The sequence below is a fragment of the Penicillium solitum genome, assembly GCF_028829755.1.
Source record: "Penicillium solitum strain IBT 25940 chromosome Unknown utg000003l_segment0_segment0, whole genome shotgun sequence".
In the NCBI taxonomy this organism is placed as follows: Eukaryota; Fungi; Ascomycota; class Eurotiomycetes; order Eurotiales; family Aspergillaceae; genus Penicillium; species Penicillium solitum.
In genome coordinates, this window is record NW_027072123.1 from 754,200 (window position 1) to 774,751 (window position 20,552).

The 20,552-nt window shown below is 48.4% G+C and overlaps 6 protein-coding genes across 6 annotated transcripts; 4 read left to right on the plus strand and 2 right to left on the minus strand.

Annotated features, from left to right (window-relative positions):
• Positions 1-225: 225 nt before the first annotated feature.
• On the minus strand, positions 226-3,151 carry N7455_004205 (uncharacterized protein; the record flags this gene model as incomplete). The annotated part of the gene is made up of 2 exons (XM_040960969.2): positions 2,869-3,151; positions 226-2,811 (listed from the first exon to the last, which is right to left on the minus strand). Exons 1-2 carry the CDS (start codon positions 2,953-2,955, stop codon positions 226-228), a joined length of 2,673 nt encoding a protein of 890 aa, XP_040808605.2. The 5' UTR covers positions 2,956-3,151.
• A 529-nt stretch (positions 3,152-3,680) lies between these two features.
• Positions 3,681-4,631, plus strand: N7455_004206 (SSH4 family protein; the record flags this gene model as incomplete). The annotated part of the gene is made up of 1 exon (XM_040960944.2): positions 3,681-4,631. One exon carries the CDS (start codon positions 3,681-3,683, stop codon positions 4,629-4,631), a length of 951 nt encoding a protein of 316 aa, XP_040808585.2.
• A 4,576-nt stretch (positions 4,632-9,207) lies between these two features.
• Positions 9,208-11,111, plus strand: N7455_004207 (glycosyltransferase family 2 protein; the record flags this gene model as incomplete). Its single annotated transcript, XM_040960996.2, has 4 exons — positions 9,208-9,245; positions 9,304-10,173; positions 10,411-10,702; positions 10,998-11,111. 4 exons carry the CDS (start codon positions 9,208-9,210, stop codon positions 11,109-11,111), a joined length of 1,314 nt encoding a protein of 437 aa, XP_040808569.1.
• Positions 11,112-12,729: 1,618 nt separating this feature from the next.
• N7455_004208 (uncharacterized protein) lies at positions 12,730-13,876 on the minus strand (the record flags this gene model as incomplete). The annotated part of the gene is made up of 4 exons (XM_040960955.2): positions 12,730-12,868; positions 12,925-13,002; positions 13,055-13,550; positions 13,873-13,876. 4 exons carry the CDS (start codon positions 13,874-13,876, stop codon positions 12,730-12,732), a joined length of 717 nt encoding a protein of 238 aa, XP_040808565.2.
• A 951-nt stretch (positions 13,877-14,827) lies between these two features.
• On the plus strand, positions 14,828-15,999 carry N7455_004209 (ATP synthase complex assembly protein ATP12; the record flags this gene model as incomplete). The annotated part of the gene is made up of 2 exons (XM_040960965.2): positions 14,828-15,122; positions 15,206-15,999. 2 exons carry the CDS (start codon positions 14,828-14,830, stop codon positions 15,997-15,999), a joined length of 1,089 nt encoding a protein of 362 aa, XP_040808584.1.
• A 336-nt stretch (positions 16,000-16,335) lies between these two features.
• On the plus strand, positions 16,336-20,496 carry N7455_004210 (OSBP family protein; the record flags this gene model as incomplete). Its single annotated transcript, XM_040960989.2, has 5 exons — positions 16,336-16,355; positions 16,573-17,786; positions 17,859-19,240; positions 19,295-19,648; positions 19,726-20,496. 5 exons carry the CDS (start codon positions 16,336-16,338, stop codon positions 20,494-20,496), a joined length of 3,741 nt encoding a protein of 1,246 aa, XP_040808579.2.
• Positions 20,497-20,552: the final 56 nt, after the last annotated feature.

Genomic DNA, 20,552 nt, shown 5'->3' on the forward strand with positions numbered 1-20,552 from the left:
ACATTTGATTCAATAACTCTATGGGAAACTGTCTGTAAGATAGCCCAAAGATCGTAACCATCAAGGACACGGGTGCAGATGCAGATGCAGAAATCCCAAACACAAGACATGAAACTGAGAAGAGAGGAAGAAAGAAGATCATAACATCATGGTAATCGTTCATATCATAGGTAGCTTTCAAATATTTTTCAATAAGTGTTATTAATGCCGTGAAGCCCATCACACTCAGTGATGACGCTCACGCATCTCAACGACAGTGGTCCAACCCTCACAACAAGACCGGCTCATGTTATGTCCACACCAGCAGCAGGTAACCTTGCGGGGAAGAAGAGGCGCAGGCCGTAGATCGGGTGTGCCCTGAGTAGCATGGGGAGCTGGGAATTGACCGAATGGCAGTGATCGTGAGCCTGTCAGCTTGCGGGCACCACTGTCGGGTTGTTTCTTGGAGCGGGATCCACCCAGCTTGGGATCCGACCCCAGACGCTCGGGGCAGGCGAGACGCGCGTAGACTTCGGAAGGTAGGTCGTGCCAGTACTTGCAGCGACAGCAGATTACGAAGATCTTGGCGATGGTTTGTGGGGAACGAGCTGCTTTCGCTTTTTGGGATCTTCGTTTGAGGATGCTCATGGGGCTTGTTCGGGTTTGGGGGCTGCCGGGTTGGGTACCCAGTTGCGTGCTAGGCTGCATGCTAGGATGAATGTCGGGCTGAATGCCAGGTTGTATGGCCCGGTAACTATCGGTGTGAGAAGCAGGTTGTTGGATAGGCTGTAAGACAGGCTGGATGCTAGATTGGATGCCAGATTGGATGCCTGGCTGGGTACTGGCTTGAATGAGGGGGCTAACGGGAGCTTCCTGTACGACTGAAGATTCAGCAGCAGAGACCGAGGATGTGGTATCCACGCGAGTCAGCGAATTTCGTTTGAATTCAGGAGATTCAGGTGCATCTTCGTCAGCAGTATCATAATTTGAATGGCCATCATGGGAGGAGGCGTGCGAAGGACTGCGGCTATGTCCTGGTATGAATCTTCCGGGGCCTCCAATAGCAAGAATGTTTCCAGGGAGTTCGGTGGAAGTGCGAGAAGCTCGACGGGGAGATCTCGCAGGAACAGTGTAATTGTCATCCGACAGGTCTTTAGACATTCGGTTGTTTCTATCGCCGGGCGAAACACTTCCTGTATGGAATGGAGATCTGACGGCTACCTGGAAAGGAGACGCCGGGATGTCTTTTGGCGTATCGTTTGACGTGGTTGGCATTCTCCGAATTTCGAGACTCCGTCTGTCGCTCTTGACTGGGATCTGTGGCAGTTCACTCGACTGCGGAGTTTCTTGGAAGTTTTCCTTGAAACGACTTGAAGTTCGCTTGGGGGTATGCGATGAAGCGATAGGCAATCGGCTTCTTCCCCGATCCTCGGGATGAGGTTGAGCGGGGGGTTGTGGGGGCTGGAGTGGCTTTGCATCAAGGTTTTGGGCTGTCGGTGGGGTTGGACTCCTGGAATCATTCTGGGACGATTCAGCCGTATTTGCAGGGTTCAGCGCGAGGGGAGATGACTTGTATGCTCGCGGGAAGGGATCCACTCGGCTTTTCCTAGCAAGTATTAGTGCTGGGTTGAGTGGTGGTGGATACGGCCTGGCACTGGATGGACTCGGTGGATTGTCTGGAGTTTCTGGAGGTGTTAACTCCTGCAACTGACGAGCCGTGGTAACTTGAGTAGACGAATCAGGATGACCGGATGAATAGAAGTTAGGCTGGCTCATGCTTTGCGACATTGGCATGCTAGTGGCCCTGACAGAACGGTCATGGCGAGTCGCACGATCAAGGGGATTATCTGCCGCGGGCACACTCTTCCGGTCATGCTTCAGAGCTGCCGAAAACAACTCCCTGTCCAGATCGCCCGAGGATGCTGGTGTCTTGCCGTTTCGAGCACCTTTCCCAATCATGGACCGAGTACGGCTGGAAATCTGCTCCGACACTGACCGATTGGTTTCACGTCCATCCTTTGTCTTCCAGGCTTCAGCCATTCTCCAGTTCTCACGAAGATCATCAGACTTTGCCGAGGCGTGTAACCGGTTATTCTGGGTTGGGTTGGAGATTTTGTGCGAAGCGGATAGGTTGAGTGCAGTACCATGCGTGGACTGTAGCTCCCGGGTGATGGCCGTTCCAAACCTTTCCGGTAGAGTTAAAGGCAGAGATGGTGGGTTCGTATCAGTCCTAAGCTGGCTAAACTCGGCAGACGGAGAATCTTGCTCACTCGAATTTGAATTCCGGCGTGAACGCCGGAATATCGAGGACAGGCCACTTGACGATCTCGGACGCTCTGCATTTGCACTGGAGCTTCTGCTTGAGCTGCTCACGGGTTGTTTCTTGGTCAAGCGGCGAGAGGATCTTTCATAGACTCCGAGGTCGGCCTTGGATTGGGCATCCTCCAGTGCTAGCAAGCGCTTCTCTAGTTCCTTTCTCTCGGCTTCCAGGCGCTTTGTGACCCGCTTTTCTTTCTTTTTGGGTTTGTCCCAGGTTGGCGATTTGCATATATTGTCTACATCTGCGCTGGGATGGTTGGGCAAGGGCGTCATTTGCTGGGTCGGAGTCTCATCCTCCGTAGGGGGCCCGTTTGCGACTGATAGACTTGAGCCAGGTGTACCGGTGGAGGGCAAGCGAGAGTTGGAGGAGTAAGAGAGCGAGCTGGGCCCTGTCTCATCGTACAGAGAGTGTCTCGGATGAGAATTATTGTCGGTTGCCGCCTCATGTGCGAGAGCTTCGCGGGCTTGAAATAGAACCGGGGGAACAAATTCACCATTTTGACTATGTCGTTTCTTCAAGGGGTCAAATGAAGTTCCTTCACTTTTTTTTTTTTACTGTGGTTCACTTACATCCATGGATTTGCTAAAGACGCGGTGGATGTGGTCCGAGATGGATGATCGACGGGCCCTGCGGGGCGGTTTTGTGGAGGCCTCCATTGGCGTTGAACTGGTTGAGCGAATGTCTGATCTGAAAGGAAGCGAGTGACATTGAACTGGGAAACAGCCCGGAGATCAAGGAATTATGAATCGTGAGACATGAGACGTGGGACGTGAGGGAGTCGTGAGTCGTAAGTTGCGAGTCCAGCAGAGAAACAAAAACGAGGGACAAAGGCCCAAGGCCAAAGGAAAACACGAAAAAAGGAAGAAAAAGAAAGAAGATGGAAAGGAAAAGATAAAAAAGAAAGCAGTAACAGTCGAGAATCGAAGAAATTCCGAATGTGCATTGGCTGCAGCTGAAACCCACCGCGCTGGGGGCTATTGGGCTATTTGGGCTATGGGCTATTCTTAGTGCTTTTCTTGTTTTTTTCTTCTTTTTCTTTCTGGTCTGTCGGTTTATAGATGGTTAGATGGTTAGATGTATATATATCTACTTACAATCTATACTATATTATTGTATATTATTGTATATATGTAAATTAGATAATTCAAACCCAAAAGCAACACCCTAATCCAAAGAAACGAAATCGGTTCAATTCCAAACTCGTGGAAAGGTGAAACTGTCAGAATGAGAGAATCCAATCCGAAGCCCAAAGTCAAGGAGTCACACCCCTCCGCTTGGCATCAAAATCAAAATCTCACCTTTTACATCTCCCCGACTCTGCACCACCAGCCTTAAAAACTATTCCTCGGTGATACCCAAAAAGAATACCAAAAGCTACACAATGTCCCAACCCCACGACTTACCGCCAAGTTATGATGCATCACAACAATCCTGGGGGATCTCCGGCACCCAGCCACAGACTGCAGCCTCAGGCCATCCACCTCCATATCACAACTGGCAAGAAGCAGTCCCAGACACAGCCACATTTCCACCACCCCCAATCACTGGCTATCTAATTTCAGGTACGGGGAACGCCTCCGAAGACGACGCCCAACGCGCCCATGATTTCTGTGACTCCGTGCCCCTCTGGCTCCCAACTCAGCCCTCAACTGCGGTCTATCACGACGTGCAAGCTTACGATCTTCGTCCCGTGCAGCCAGCCGAGCTGCGTGGTCATGTCTCGGCTATTGCACGTGGTCGCTGGCGTGGACACAGTGCTGATGGAAATGGGGATTGTGTCATTCTTACCCAGTTGCCCATGTACTTCCCCGCTGCGGACTCGCCGTTTGTGCGGGAGCAGAAGAAGACCATCTACTTTGAGGTGAAATTGCTGGCCCTGAGGGCGGGACCGACATCCCAGGATTGTAGTGGGATTTCCATTGGGTTTGCTGCCCAGCCTTATCCGTCGTGGAGATCGCCTGGTTGGGAGAGAGGTGGGTTGGGAGTGTTCTCGGATGATGGATGTCGATTTGTGAATGATTCATTTGGGGGTCGGGATTTTACAACGGCGTTTAAGGTGGGTGAGACGGTTGGGTTGGGGATGGAGTTTGAGCTGCCGGAGAATATCTACAGTGGGGATAAGAAGAGCAAGAGATGCAAGGTGCATATCTTCTTCACGCGGAATGGATGCCGATCTGGGGGTTGGGATCTGCATGAGGAGGTCGATGCGGATTCTGGGGGTGTTGAAGGCTTGGAAGGTGACTATGACCTCTATGGGGCGATTGGGTTGTTCGGTGGCGTCGATTTCGAGTCTTGTTTTGACCCTGCAGGCTGGCTATGGAAGCCAGAGTGAACGTGTGATATCTGCCAAGGAGGTCATAGGGCCAGGTCATAGGGCTGAATTTTTCTTTCTTACAATTTTTTTTCTCGCTTTTTTATGGCTTATGGATTTATACTTTGATATGCTCGTTTAGCTATAGCTTGATAACGCAATCCAAAATAGCTTTAATATGAGCTCAGATCAGAAGCACATACTATGTATCAAAAGCCAACAAAAAAACAGCTAACGTCTCCATGTCCGTGGACTAATTTGCACAGCCGATTTCAACGGCTAACGCCGAGGAGACATACCCTGCATAGCGTAAATGAGCTTCTGCACGTGTGTTCTAGAACGGTATTTTTATTTTTAATTTCCCTTTATTCTCGGCCACAGTCTTCCTGGTAACTGCAGCGCATTAGTGGCCGGGGGGATGCACGAGGTGCAGTTCCGCTACCACGGTCCTATGTCTGATGAGCAGGTGCATCTCTGCCGCTTTTCCGTATCCCCGGTCTATCCCAGCTGCATGAACGGCAGGAAATCGTTCTATTTGACGTCAGGATGCGCCGAGGGCATTGCGATCTTTGTCCTTTTGCAGGTACGAGTTCGGAGAGTTCTTGGTTCATATCCTAGGGTTTGATATTGATACAGCTATGTATATCTATGTATGACAACGGTAGAAAGAAGAGAGACAAGAGAGACAAGAGAGACAATAGAGATCTGAAAGAGGAGAGTACCAGTGAGGCTCATCTCAATCAATGTACTAAATATACACAATATATTAAATATATAAATATACTCCATGTAGCTAGACTTGACCTCCGTAGTCAATACCTACAAAGGAGGAAAGAGTAATGCGCACTGTCAGCAATACAGAGATAAGCGTGCGCTCGGTGCTCTCCACGTTCGTTTACGAACATGCGTCTGTTGATCTGCCCACGAGTGTTTAAGACGCAATTACGCAAGAGCCGCAGTGGTGTCGGACCGAGAGTTCAGAGTTCATGATAAAAGCCATCAAAGTTAAAGTGCTATAGGGGATAGGGATAACCAATATAATTGCCAGTATATGTACATCCAGGTGTATATATCCATGAATTATAGCAATATAGCTTTAAAACGGAGAAGCCGGCCGTATGTTCTCCTAAACACAATTTACGTTCGAAAAAAACACGAATGCCTGTATTTTAAATACCAAGTGGAGAACCAAAGTCGGCGATAATCCCGAGACCAGCCACCAAAAAGCCCTGGGCATATTTGCTGCAGCTAACCCACCAGAGAGCGGCTAGAATGGCACGGATGTTTCCACTTTTGAAATCAGAGAGTGATACCCCGGCCAAGATCATCCTTTTTTACACGGGAACTACAGCTCGATCGTCCTAGCTCCTACAGCTATTACGTTGCCAGATATACTTTATCTAGGTATTTTCAGTTTTTCAGACATTGTATGATGTGATGTGGGTTGTCATTGTGGACTTATTTTTTTCTCTCTCTCCTAACTGAGGGGTAAAATCAGGATATCACAATGGGTTTATGTAGTATCTTTGTTCGATCCACTGAGAAAGTTACGAATCCCCCCCACAGCCGATCTAAATTTCTGAATAATACTAGGCACCTAAGGTACGATAGAAGAGTTGAACTAAAGCTGAATGGGGTAACAGAGTATCATCTCAAAATGGGTTTGGCCGAAGGGGAAAGGGAGAAAAAAAGAGAAAAAAGGTCTGATCGACTGCATGTCATCGCCCCTTTTTCCCGTGACAGTCGAGGATCCCGTTTAGCCCCCACCTCAGTTATTTGATATCCCGGACTGACTTCGGGTCTATGCGTAAACCCACGGAAATCCACAACCCCCCCTCTCTCCCCTTTCACAAATCATATTGAAAGTGAAGTAGAAAATCCGGCCATTCCCGGCTGCCGGTGGAGTTGAAGCGGGTTCAATACATTACGGGGAGTCCGTGCAGCCGAGATACGCGTCTGTTTCACTCAAGACGTGATCTGGGCACGGTCGGAGACCGTGGCTATTTTGTACTTTTCAAAAGAGTCCTCATCGGCTCGGCCGGGAGAAGTAGAGCACATCACGCTAAATATACAAGGTACGGAAGATGCATATGCAGAGAACCCAGATGGAACGGTTGCAGATAAGAAAATAGAAGAGAAAGAAAAGAAGGGAAAAAAAAAACACGTTGGATTACCACTTGTAGAACCCGATGAAGAGAGAAGAGGTCTTAGCCATTGATCTCAAAAGTACCAGATTGCGAGTTTGGACGATCACGACCGACGAGATATCCAGATTGGGCCTTTTGCAGATGCATTAATCCCATTCTCTCCGGCCGTGCCCCCATTCCGCTAAGGCTGGAACACCGTTAGACGCCAAAGCGACATACTGGCGCGAAGTCAGCGGTTGTTACCTGTGAAAGGAAGGAGGTGACCGGGGTTGTGAGGATGGTACCAATCACGATCCTGGTTTCATGAGGGGATGTGTCTGGATTGAGCATATGCTGCGTGTTACGTGGTATAACTAACTAGTTAGAGTAACTGCCTAGGTAGTATAGGAGATATAGAATAGAGTAAGTAGTATAGCATACGGAGTATATATACAACATACTTGGTTATTAGATACTAGATTCTGATGCCAATATGAGTTATATTATACTACTCATATTGTACTAATGTAAGCACGGTCCAGGTTCGCTTCCACTTTCACTTTCATTCACATTCCAGTCTACTCGTGACCGGGATATTTACCTTCACGCCACCGAGGCAGCTGGTTGCCCTTCGGCATTAAACGCGCAATCAGGCGATCTGTCGACATGCTCTTGTTTTCCCATTTTTCCCTTTGACACGTTTTCACACGTTTCCCTCACTGCCCCCATTGCCTTGCTCTCAATTTCCCCATTTTCTCATATCTTTATAAACTCTTAGTAATATTCCTATATAAAAATCCAATCTGGGCATACCGGGTATTGCCCCACTGTGAAGAGGAACAGGCTGTTACACGGGCACCTTTAGCGATCGCCACCAGGATTACCCGTTACCCGTATTTTTGTATTTTTGTATTTTGTATTTTGTTGTGTTTTTTGTGTTTTTTCACTTGACCTTTTTACATTGGACGACCAGTACTACTATTAGTACTACTATTAGTGAGGTACTAGTACTACATGTAAGCATTCGACTTCAAGTTACACCTAGGCACTTGGTTCCGACCAATATGCACGTTAGTTTTAACCTGTTTAATCTTACTCTGTACAGAAACAAAAAAGAAATGAGGTGGAAAAAAAAATAGAACGCCTTCTTAGCCCGGGTACTTTTGGCGGATCTTCTCTGGACTCCATTTTGCTGCGGACCACGCTAATTAGAATGGTGTCTTGTCAGAAAGTCGCAATTGTTCCACAAATCACCTTTTTATCAAAGCTATAGAATAATATTGTCCAAGGTCAATTCCGAGCGTATATATAAATAGAGATATCTCAGATCTGTGGCCAGCCATGAGTTCCGGTTGCCTGAGCACCAATGACGGGTCATTGGAGTTCCGAGGCAAAGAGTGTAGTCGTGCATGATCGGATATGTTCTCCATTTTGAATTGCTGTGTTGCCTTTTTGCCGATATATAAAAAAATAATAATACATATATTGATTTTTATGGTACCTGGGAACAAAGTACCTTTCGTAGGGTTGCATTGCTTGGAAAGAACCAAACTATCAGGTATCCCATATGCATCCAACCCAATCCGTTGCCTATCCACGATCTTATTTTTTACTGTAAAATCACTAACCCACTAAATCACTAAACGAGTTAGTTTAAATTAAATAGTAAAAAGAACCGGAAAAAAAAAACAAAAACAAAAACAAAAACAAGAAAGGTACATGCATATGTTCCCCACAGGGTGAACATGTTGAGCATGAGCAAGCTGAACTTTGTAATTTTGTTTTTGAACCTTGAAATTTGATATATATTTGTCCACCTGATATAAGGTATGTACATCTATATATGTATTTATATAAATATATAAATATATCTTGGTATGTAAGATACGTAAAATGAATACTCTGCATGGGCCGCCAACATCCCCCACTCATGGACGGCCTCTAGATCCAGGGTCTCTGACGCACGAGGCAAAACCTACCTGCAGCACACTCGAAACGACAACCAAGACTGGGGCATAGCTTTTTTAGTTCGGCTTTTGGATTTTAGTGATTTTAGTGATTTGACTATTATGGAACTATTTTTTAAATCATTTAAATCATTTTATATTAAAAAAACATTTAAATATTAAAATATTAAAATATTAGATTCGAGAGTATCCTATTTATTTTGTTTAGTTCGCATGTGCTGCCTTTCTTCCTACTTTAATCTCTCCCTCCCTCAATCAAAGTACTCATCTTCTTTTTTTCCTTTTTCCTTTTCTCCTCTATTTTCCTTTGGAATTGAAGGAAGCATTGTCTCCTTGACATTCGTTAAAGACTTGGATCGACTAAGCCGACAGAGGCAATTGACCACCAGACTTGGTCAATAGCTATAGCACATTGGATGCTGTATACCTTCACATCTCTAAAAGAGAATCCGTCCCCTCAAAGAAAATAGTTAGGGTTACGTGGGGACAATCGAGTTTCACACCATGGCATTCCCATTTATGCGAGCATTCGTCACACTCTTGTGAGTACATGCCTGGGAGCTCAAACCGACCACGACAATATAGCTAACCAGGAACCAGTCTCTATCGTTATACCCGGCTCGTGTTCAACTTGTTCTCCTTTTGGTCATTCAAGCCAATCCCACCACCGGAGAATCCCAAACTGACATCGCAAGATGTGACGGTGATCATTCCTTCGTTGGAGGGCTGTGGCGATGAGCTGGTGGAGACGATCCGGACAATCCTCGACAATCAACCCTTCGAATTGCTCTTGGTGACAATCGAGGCCAATCGCACCAAGGCTGAGCGCATGCTGAGCGCCATGCCAGCATCGAAATCTCGCATCCGTTTGTTCACAGTTAAGCACCCCAACAAGCGCCGTCAAATGACCGAAGCCATTCCCGAGGTCCGAACCGCCATTACCCTTCTCGCCGATGACGATGTGAGCTGGCCACGTACCTTGCTCCCTTGGATTCTAGCTCCCTTCGAAAAAGATGAGAAATATGGTGGTGTGGTGACCTGCCAGCGATTGCGCCGGGCCATTGCGCCGAGCCTCTCACAGCGCCTTTGGGGCTTCTTGGGTGCCTTGTACCTGGAACGACGCAACTTCGACTGCGGCGCGACTACCCATGTGGACGGTGGACTTCCCTGCATGTCGGGACGGACGGTGGCGTATCGGACGCGAATTCTGCAGAATGAGGCCTTCACCTACGCTTTCACCAATGAAGAATGGTGGTGGGGCAAGTATCAACTCAACGCCGACGATGATAACTTTATCACCCGTTGGATGGTCTCGCACGGATGGGAAACTTATATGCAGTACCACCCAGAGGCGGAGGTGCTGACAACTCTCGAGGACAACCCTCGTTTCTTGAAGCAATGCGCCCGCTGGTCCAGAAGTAATTGGCGGAGCAATCTGACCTCGATGTTTCACGAGAAGCACATTTGGCAGTGAGTGCAACCTTTCCCTTTTTGAGTTGTCTTACCTTCTCTTTCTTCTCTTTTACCTTTCCTTTTCCCTCCATCTCGGTCTTGTGTTTTTTTTTGGCTCTCCTTTCTCTTTGATCGGGTCAAAAAGAGACTTTTTCTTTCCGAGTCTAGGTGTAAGGTCTTGGTGTGACCTTGGAGAAACAAAGAAAACAAAGAAATCACTTCTCGCATGCAGAACAGAGCTAACATTTTCTATAGTCGTCAACCCTGGAGTGCCTATGCCGTTCACCTGACCACTTTGTCGCCGCCTGCCTTTTTAGGCGACATTTTACTTGTCTGGTTGTGCCACAAGGCAACTGGATCGTGGGGAGAGTCATTCCACGATCAATCCATGACTATGCTCTACCTCTGGATCTTCACTAGCAAGTGGATTAAGCTGTTGGGTCATTATCTTCGCTATCCCGTCGATGTGTTCTTACTACCGGTCTCCGTCATCTTCGGTTATTTACACGGTGCAATCAAGATGTATGCCGTAATGACATTGAATGTGGTATGTTTAATTCTTTTTATTTCTCCTTTTCATCTTTCGCTTTTTTTTCCCCATTTCTTGTTTTTTTTTTTTTTTTTTTTTTTTTTCTTTTCTTATCTGCATACGAGTGTATCCAAGCGCAACCCTCCTCCTATGACAACTCAGCATCACAGCGCTTTGATCATCTCGCTTGCTCCGTTTACCCACTATTCTCCTATTTCCCCGTAGATCGCGCATCTGCCTTTCTGATTTGATTCACATACTTTTCACATACAGAGCTGGACTGACTTTGAGTTTTTTCTTTCTTTTTTTACAGACAACATGGGGTAGCCGTGATGGTGCCGATGATTATGACGCTGAGCGTATGAAGAAGCGGACGGATGCCGATCGAATGAAGCAACCGTATTATCCGCAATATCTCATTAAATGAGTTCTTCGATTCTTTTACCGAAGAACCATTTCCTGTTCTCTTTCCCCTCGGAGATATGGTTTACCATATCTCATCGGTTGTACTGGGAACAGGGGAGAACTTCTAGCCCATTGACTTGGCCCTTTATATCATGACGAAACGCCGTGACGACACCCATATGCTCTGCTTTGATTCTAGATCCGCCCTGACTTTTATCTTTCCCCCGCCTCCCCCCAAACCTTCTACCCAGTCTATTCGGCCTGTGTCGCCAAGTTGCCGAGAGTGTGATACGAGCTTCAAAGTGGCAATGCTCTTCCTCTCCAACATCAGCCTCCCAACCAATGAGTGATACCAGTGATACCACTTCGTGGTTGGCTTCTTACTTCTGCCCATTGTTTTTCTTTTCTCTGCACATTGCCTGGTTATCAAAAACAAAATGGTGGTCTCGATATCATCGAGGCTTTTTCCCCTTCTCTTCTTGTAAATTACAAAAGCATGGGCGGAGGTCGTTTTGCGATTGTTCTGTGCTTGACTCTTTGCGTCTCATTTTGCTGTTCAGCTTTGATTCCCCTGAGTTTTCTGTGAGAGCTTTTTGGTCCTTTTTCTTAGATGCGAGGTTGTATTCTGAACTTTTAGTCTTTTTCTCGTTGCTTTTCCAAACTGCAGATAATTTCTAATTGATTGGAATATACGCATATCATTTGACCAGGGATATATAGAGAATAGAGCTCTATCTGTAAAGCTACCTCGAAGGAAAGGCATGTCATAGTTTCCAATTCTGATGCCATGCAGATGAGCTATGCAGATGATTTGGTCTAGAACCAGTCCAAAGAGGTGTGGATGTGGTAAGAAAATAGTGTCAAAGTGAGCTGATCATTATCATTTTTTATGTACAGTATATACCGGATTTTAGAGTAGCACGCGGTAACTAGCCTAACCCCCTCCATTTCAACTGGCACGAATGAAAAGTACGAAATCTCATTTTGTTGCTGAATGCCGAAATTAACGCATGGTTTTCCAGCCCGCAACCACCTTACGGAGGCCCGCAGCTTTGAGATGGCGACCACGCTCCTAGGAACTATGAGACCGTCAAGTCAAATGCATTTCCTAATACCTAGCATTCCCCAGACTTTTGACCCAAAATCATTTCCCCTGCTCACTGAGCAGAGGGGTGAGCAAGGATGAGCAGATAGACTCGCTCTCATCCCTCCTCGACGGTCGACCACCGCCCCTGCCAAAGCTCTCTCTATCAGCGTCTAGACTTCTCTTCGCAACATGGCGCCAAGATTTCCTCTCTCAAATTAACCCTTTTTCTTGCCTTGTTTGCAGGATCAACATTCTAGAAGCTTCGAAAGCCTTACAAGCGCAACACGGAAGCTATTTTGGTGCGGTTATTTACAACTTTACTAGAATACTGCCAAGAAAAGGAGTTAGGGGTAGAGTAGCTATCATAGGTATAGCGTGTTTCAAAAAGGGCGTTCGATAAAGAATCTCTGTGTACAAGTGGTGAAACTGATTTCGATCCCTCCTGTATGGAAATCAGCTTATCCTTCTAGATATGCAGCAAAGATTGGATTCATTGGAAGTGTGCACTTTAGCTAAAGCAATGGACATTCATGTTGATCACCAAGCATGTTGATCACCAAGCCCACTTAGTACTGTCTTTTTCCCAATCGGCGTTATTGGGTGGTATAGCCAAGCCCCAGTCGACAAAGGTCATATCGGTAAATTTATGTTCGGGGTCAAGGGGGGCGGAGAGTCGGAAACCAGCAATGTGCCTAAAGATAGTCAGCCTATTCTGTTCAGCACTGGGTGTATAGAAGATACCACATACATCGTCTCTGTAACCTCGTCGTAGATGATGTTCTCCAGTCCAGGCATCCCTGGCTCCCATCCATAACGTCTCAACTCTCTTAGGTCTGTTAGCTTCACTCTCGACTAGTGAAAGAGGGGTTTAAACATACTCCCAGACATCGCGGAACTTTGCGCGGACGGCCTCACGTAATGGACCTGATTTAATATCCCAGAATTGATCCTGATTTAGTGACTTTCCGGGAACTTTATCCCACACAACATATGTAATGTATCCATCTGGGACCACGCCATCATTTCCTTGTTTTCCTTCTTTATAGGCGAGGAGAGTTGGGACCACGGGACACTGTCGTAGTTTCAGATCCTTTAGCACGTCTAGCTCACGATGTTTTCGTGGCGGAGCGGCCTGTCGTTGTCGAACCTCAGGGCGTTGCTGCTCAGTTCCGGCGATAGGAATCTGAAAATAGATTCTCATGAATGCCTTCGTATCGCTTTCTGTCGCACTGTGGCAGAGATATCTGAACACGGCAAAGGGAGACCCAGCGCCACCATCAAGTTCCCACTTTGACATTTGTTGGACATCCTCGGTGAGCTTCTCCTCGATAACCCACTTTTGGAGTGAGGGTGTGGTGAAGGTAACTTCTGTGCCTATGTAAAGCCCAGAGAATCCGAGAGTAGATATTTTGACGAAGAACTTTAATGAGACCGTAAAAAAAGAAGCTTGGAAAAAAGAATAATGAGAGGTGAAAGTTCAGAAATAGAGTTGGGAAAAAAAAAGATTGAAGGCGTAACAATGATATTGTGTAACTAGTTAACTAACTAGTTATGTTTGCCTAAATTCTCAGCCTCGTCAATCAGGCACATTCCATCTAGAATCTCAATAGGCAAGTTGTGTAGAACCCAGCCGGCTTCAATACAAGGCAAGATCATTGTGCGACTTGGGTGATTCTCAGCCTAGTCCTGCGCTCACCCATCTTATCCCTACTCACCCCTACGGAATTGCGGTGATTTTCCGTTTTCCCGCCGAGCTAAACTGCTCAAATGGCTAGATAGAGCGAAATGGTGCCAGTTTATATGCGATGGGTGATGCCCGGAGTATGGCTGTTGCAGACTGGGAACGAAGCTGTGCCGTTGGGATTGACTCCCGAAGTGTCTGTGCGAAGAAGAATGTCAATTCTTGGTCAAATTGAACTTCGTGTCGCATAGATAGATTGATTTATTGGATCTTTCAGACTTAAAATATCCATCGTGCCTTTATTCAACTTCATTCAGTCTAACTTCTGCTTGGTGTTACGCACTGCCAATTAGTCACGGTTAGTGTTCGAAGATTGGATAACCTTACCTTGTACCGCTCTACCTTCCAACGTTAACGATCTGCCTCGGTCCTCAAGGGAATCGGAAAACAATACTAGGCGGGCGGCGCCGGATAGATCGATACCGAAGTATCAGTCTGTCCGTGGTGTTTATTAGGTTATAATGTCGAAGCTTGGTTTTAGTCGATGCTAATTTTGTAAAATCTTTCCCTCGCATGCAACCGAGGTGTCTCCTAGAAATTAATGTGTTGTGAGCATCAGGCTCCTCCTATGAGTACGTGGAGCGAGTTTGATAACAGTTTTACTCAGTGAGCAAAGGGCGGCAAGGGGTGAGCACTAAAATGGAAAGGGAAAGCCATGTCGCGCGGCCTAAAAGTCCGGTGCAGATGTATATAAGCGAGACAATCCATGTAGTTACTTATGTACGGAGTAGGTCGTACTTGTATGTACAGATCCCCTTTGGGATTAAGATGTGGCGCGTGTGGCGAGCCAAGACTTCCCGGGCCAAAATGTTCGAGTTCCCCAACTCCTTTGGATCCAGGAACCAATAATCGTCCTTCAACCCTTTCTTTCTCTAATATAATCCATTGCCAAGGGCCCTTCGTTTAAGAAATGGTCGCTTTTGCTCGCGCTGCGCTTCCCTCGCAGCTATCCGCCGTTGCCCGTCACCCCGTCTCGTTATGCCGGCGCATCCACTCGTCTCCCTTCAGATCAGCCGTGGCACACCCAGTCACTGCACACGGCCCTCCTCCTAAAGCTCCGGCTACCCCGTCATCAGAGTTCAAGGACATTTCACAATCCAGCGATGCAGAGCTCCCAGCTTCCGAGGGTGAAGCATCGCGATACAAGCTCACTGCTGCGCTGAAGAAGCGGTTTTGGAAGGATGTCCATGTGCATGGGAAGTCAGGTATGAGCGGAACGACCATTGGCTGTCTTTCTCATTGATCTCGTCCGGTAATAGCTCTCCAGCTAACATATTCACTTCTCCAGACGAATATCAAGTCCTGCTTGATAAGCGACCCGTCAGAACTCCGGCGAAAGAAGTCCTATCTATTCCTTCTACAAAGCCTCACCTCGCCCACGCGGTTGCACTGGAGTGGGATGTGATGACCTCCGCCCAGCAGGCTCTCAGAAGCCACCTTATCCCCATGACCTCCCTCGCAGCCCGCGCCACCGATATTGCCCGCGAAGATGCCGAGGGCAACAGCATCACCAGAAAACAGATTATCGCCACTGCCATGCGTTACCTAGATACCGATACTCTACTCTGCTGGGAGCCCGAGCGACAAAGACATGCGTTGGAACGGACGACGGACGACGGAAAGCCCATCGAGTCTCTTCGCCAGATTCAAACGAGAATCGCGGGGAATGTCATGAGCTTCTTGTCCACCAAGGTCTGGCCTGGCCTTGAAATCATCCCTATTCTCGACGCCAACAGCATCATCCCTCTCTCCCAGCCGAAGGGTACGAAAGACAGTATCTGCACCTGGGTTTCGGAACTATCTGCATATGACCTGGCCGGTCTTGAGCGGGCAATCCTTGCTTCCAAGAGTCTTCTCATCGCGGTCCGCCTGGTGGTGGAATGGAGTGAGAACTTCCGCCACATTCAACGACCCGAGACGAAAAAGTTCGGTATTGAGGAGGCAGCTGAGGCGTCGAGTCTGGAGGTGACCTGGCAGACTGATATGTGGGGTGAGGTAGAGGATACTCACGATGTTGGCAAGGAAGACTTGAAGCGACAATTGGGTAGTGTTGTGATCTTGGTTAGTGGGGAGACTCGATAAGCTACGAGCGTCTGGATATTGGGTTATACTGTATGATAGATATAGATGGTCTAGATGATCTATGGCCTGTATAGCCGATATGGGCTTGCTTTGTATAAATACCTGTACAATGAATACTACCATCCTCAGCTTCACCATATTGTACCATCGAAATAATAAATAAATGACTCGAGAGGTTCCTACCTATGTACTTTGTAGTGTACCCTCATGCCAAGGCGGAGATCAACATCATTTGCCCCCCAAACAAGGGCCCGAGAAACCCCCCCCCCCTCTCGAATTTCATTCCAAAGTCCTCAACCTCAGACAACACTATTGGATATAATCCAGTGTGCAAGGATGTCTGATAAACCAGAAGGGTAAGTCTTTGTTTTCCAAGTTTGGAGTTTGGTACTAGGAAACTCTCGATCCATGGTTCATCATGCATCATGACAGCTATGAGACCCCGGGGAATACCTTGGCTTAACTGCCTTAGTATATTTGTCCTGAGCCTGTGACCTTCGACCTTCGAAGTAGTCACATGTGAACGGTGTACACGGTGTACGTACTTTGTACTGATATTCCACTGTCTTTCAGGCACAAACACAAACGCTCTCGAAGCTCAATAGCACTTGCCCTCCTCCATCGTGACAAGTCCAGGGGCGAAGACAAAGACCCCGATGATAACGGAGACACCAACTCGGTCGCCTCCGCCTCCTCAAGCCCCGGCTCGTTGAAACACACCCGCAGCAGCAGCCGCCACAGCCGTCGCAAACAAGGCCAAGACTTGAGTCCGCCACCGGCCATTCAAGAATCCGCCGAGGACATGGACCCAGTCGAAGACTTGCCTTCCTTGAACCAAATGGAGACTGGAAGCATGTCACTCGAGCAGTCCGTTCGCACTTTTCGTCTCTTCGAGATCTTGCGCAGCGGTGATACCACCGCTATCTCCAATGCCATTAAGGATACTACCGACCCGCAGGGCGTGAGTGCTCTCAACGGCACAACCGTCCTCCATTTGGCTCTGCAGTGTGCCGAACCCCAGGTCGTGGAATATGTGCTGTCCACTGCGGAGGACCTCGATATCAACTCGCGAGATCGGGATGGAAACACGCCACTTCACATTGCCGCCCAACTGGGCCGGGCCCCGCTCGTTCGTGAATTGTTGAACCGTCCATCTATCAACGATTCCATTGTCAACTATCGGGGTCAGACGGCTCTCGATTTGGCCCGTACCCCTGAAATCTTCCAGCAACTTCAGCTTGCGCGGTCTCTCTTCATCGATAGCAAGAACCAGGAAATCCAGGCTTTGATTGGAAACTCTGATTATAAGGGCTTGGAAGCTTTGCTCGAGGAACCTCGAGTAGAGGGTATCATGGATGTGAACAGCTACGATCTGGTTACCGACCTGACGACAGCCCATTCCGGTGGCACCCTTCTGCATGAGGGTGCTAGAAATAAAGATGCACAGCTCATTGAAATCCTTCTGACACATGGCGCGGATCCTTTCCGTCGTGATAAGAAGGGGAAGCTACCGCAGGATGTTACCAAAGATGATAAAACCCGCGCTCTCTTGAAGAGATCACCCGCTGCTGTTATTGCCCAGCGCGGTATTCAGGAAAGGGCTATTCTCGGAAATAGTAATGCCCAAGGCCTTGCCGGGCGCGTTTCGGTCGGCGATGCACCGCTTGCAGGCAAGGACGCCCGCGAGATGAGAGGTTATCTCAAGAAATGGACGAATTACACAACGGGGTACAAGTTGCGCTGGTTCGTTCTGGAGGATGGAGTTTTGAGTTATTATAAGCACCAGGGTAAGTTCAAGTGTTACCTTCAGTCTTGTCATCGTTTCTCGTGCCATCGACCCCTGCTAACGTGCTCTATAGATGATGCAGGCTCTGCCTGTCGCGGTGCGATCAACATGAAGATTGCTAGACTTAACATGGATGCGCAGGACAAGACACGCTTTGAAATCCACGGGAAATCATCGGTCAAATACCATCTCAAGGCCAACCATGTTGTAGAGGCAAAACGCTGGTTCTGGTCCCTCAACAATGCTATTCAGTGGGCCAAGGATGAGGCGAAGGAGGAGGAGCGTCAGCGGTCGAAGAATGCAGAGGTGCTTCGCCAGGCTAAGATCGATCAGACAGAAGGACGCCCTACGGATACACCATCGGAGTCTGGCCTTTCTCACAAGCCCAGCACGAGGGGTCTCGCTCCTCCATCCTTGGGCGGTGGTAGCAGCAGTGGTACAAGGCTCAGTACATATGCATCCCGCACAACCCTGGATATCCCGCCCGGAGACGAGGATAGCTCCGCTTATGGTGGTTCTTATGACCAGGTCCTTGCTCCAAACGACATGAATAGAGTAATCAGTCATGTCACATCTGCGCCAGACGGAGAGGGCGAGGATGAAGAATTCATCGACTATGGTTCAAGCCACGAGAATGAGATGCCGGCCGCTGATAAGGATGCTCTCAATATCACCGCACAATCCGCGAAGCTTCAGTTAGATCTTCTTGCAAATGTGGCTGCCTCGCTACAGGCCGAGAAATCCAAAAATCCGGAAATGACCATCGCGGATCCAGCCCTGGAACAGGCCCTTGGTGCCTATGAAGCTGCAGTCAGCAGCCTCAAGGGTCTAGTGCAGAATCTACTCAAGATCTCACGGGACCGAGACTCTTATTGGCAGTCTCGTCTTAGTAGAGAGGAGGCCATTCGTCATATGTGGGAAGAAAGCATGGCACGTGTGGCCCGCGAGCACGAGGAGCTGCAATCTAAGATGGGCGAGTCTGAAGAGAAGCGGAAGCGGACCAAGCGGGCTCTGAAGGAAGCCCTGGAGAGCGCGACAGGCAGTAGCCGTTCTATCGCCGGTGGGACACCCCGTTTGGCAACAGACACCCAGAATCTTGCGGCCAGCCAAACTGAAGCTGGCGTTACCGAGACGACAAATGAGGCGGATCAGCCTGCACAGCAACTATCCACGATACCCGCACTCAGTCGCAACCCATCGACCTACTCCAAGCTGAGCAGTCTCTATGGTTCAGAGTCAGACGGAGAAGAATTCTTCGATGCTATTGATGCTGGTGAAATCGAGGTGGAGGACTTGAACGCCAAGAAGGACAATATGGAACAACCTAAAGATGAAGGTGCTGAGCTTCGGGCTGTGAAGAGTACTATCATTGCACCCTCCTTCAAGGGTTATGAAGATCCCATTAGAGAGCGACTTAAGATGGATGCTGATGATCGGCCAAAGATCTCTTTATGGGTAAGCTGTGGTGTTTGCTTCTTCCTTTCTTCGGCAGTGCTAACTACCGTTTAGAGTATTCTGAAATCTATGATTGGAAAGGACATGACGAAGATGACACTCCCGGTATCCTTCAACGAACCAACTTCACTGCTTCAGCGAGTAGCTGAGGATCTTGAATATACTGACCTCCTTGATATCGCTGCTGGTCGGACCGATTCAATGGAACGCCTGGTATACGTCGCCTCGTACGCCGCAAGTGAATATGCCTCGACCATCGGCCGTGTCGCAAAGCCTTTCAATCCCCTTCTGGGTGAAACTTTCGAGTATGTGCGTCCGGACAAGGGTTATCGATTCTTTGTGGAGCAAGTCAGCCACCACCCACCGATTGGAGCTGCGTGGGCCGAGTCGCCTAAATGGGACTACTGGGTAAGTGCATCCGATTTCGTAACCCAATAATGTCTGTCCGCATCTGTCCACAGGGCTAACCAAAACTACGTATTCAGGGTGAATCCTCCCTCAAGTCCAAGTTCTACGGCAAGTCCTTCGACATTAACCTGCTGGGCACATGGTTCCTGAAGCTGCGACCTTCCACCGGCGGAGAAGAACTTTACACATGGAAGAAGGTGACCTCGTCGGTCATCGGCATCATCACCGGTAACCCCACAGTGGACAACTACGGTCTGATGGAAATCAAGAACTGGACCACTGGCGAAGTTTGCTACCTTGACTTCAAGCCCCGTGGCTGGAAGGCCTCATCAGCCTACCAGGTGACAGGAAAGGTCGTCGACAGCGAAGGCTCCCCCAAGTGGAGCATTGGTGGTCGCTGGAACGATAAAATCTACGCTCGCCACACCCCCGGCTTTGAGGCACCTGTCTCCGGTCAGGATCCCGAGTCTGCCAAGACCTTTTTGGTCTGGCAGGCTCATGCTCGTCCTACTGGTATACCTTTCAACCTGACTCCATTCGTCATCACGCTCAATGCTCTCCCCGAGCCCTTGAAGGAGTGGCTCCCTCCTACCGATACCAGACGGCGACCCGACCAGCGTGCCATGGAAGATGGTGAATATGATTTGGCCGCTGATGAGAAGCACCGTGTGGAAGAGAAGCAGCGTGCCAAGCGCAGAGAACGCGAAACCAACGGCGAGGTCTACGCGCCGCAATGGTTCGCTCGTGACAAGTGCCCTGTTACTGGAGAGGAATTCTGGGCTCATAATGGAAAATACTGGGAGTCCAGAGATGCGCAGGATTGGAGTCGATCCGAGGATATCTTCTGAGAGGTACTTGGCTTGTTGTTTTGGCTTGGTTGCGTTGTACAAGACTCTCAATTGTC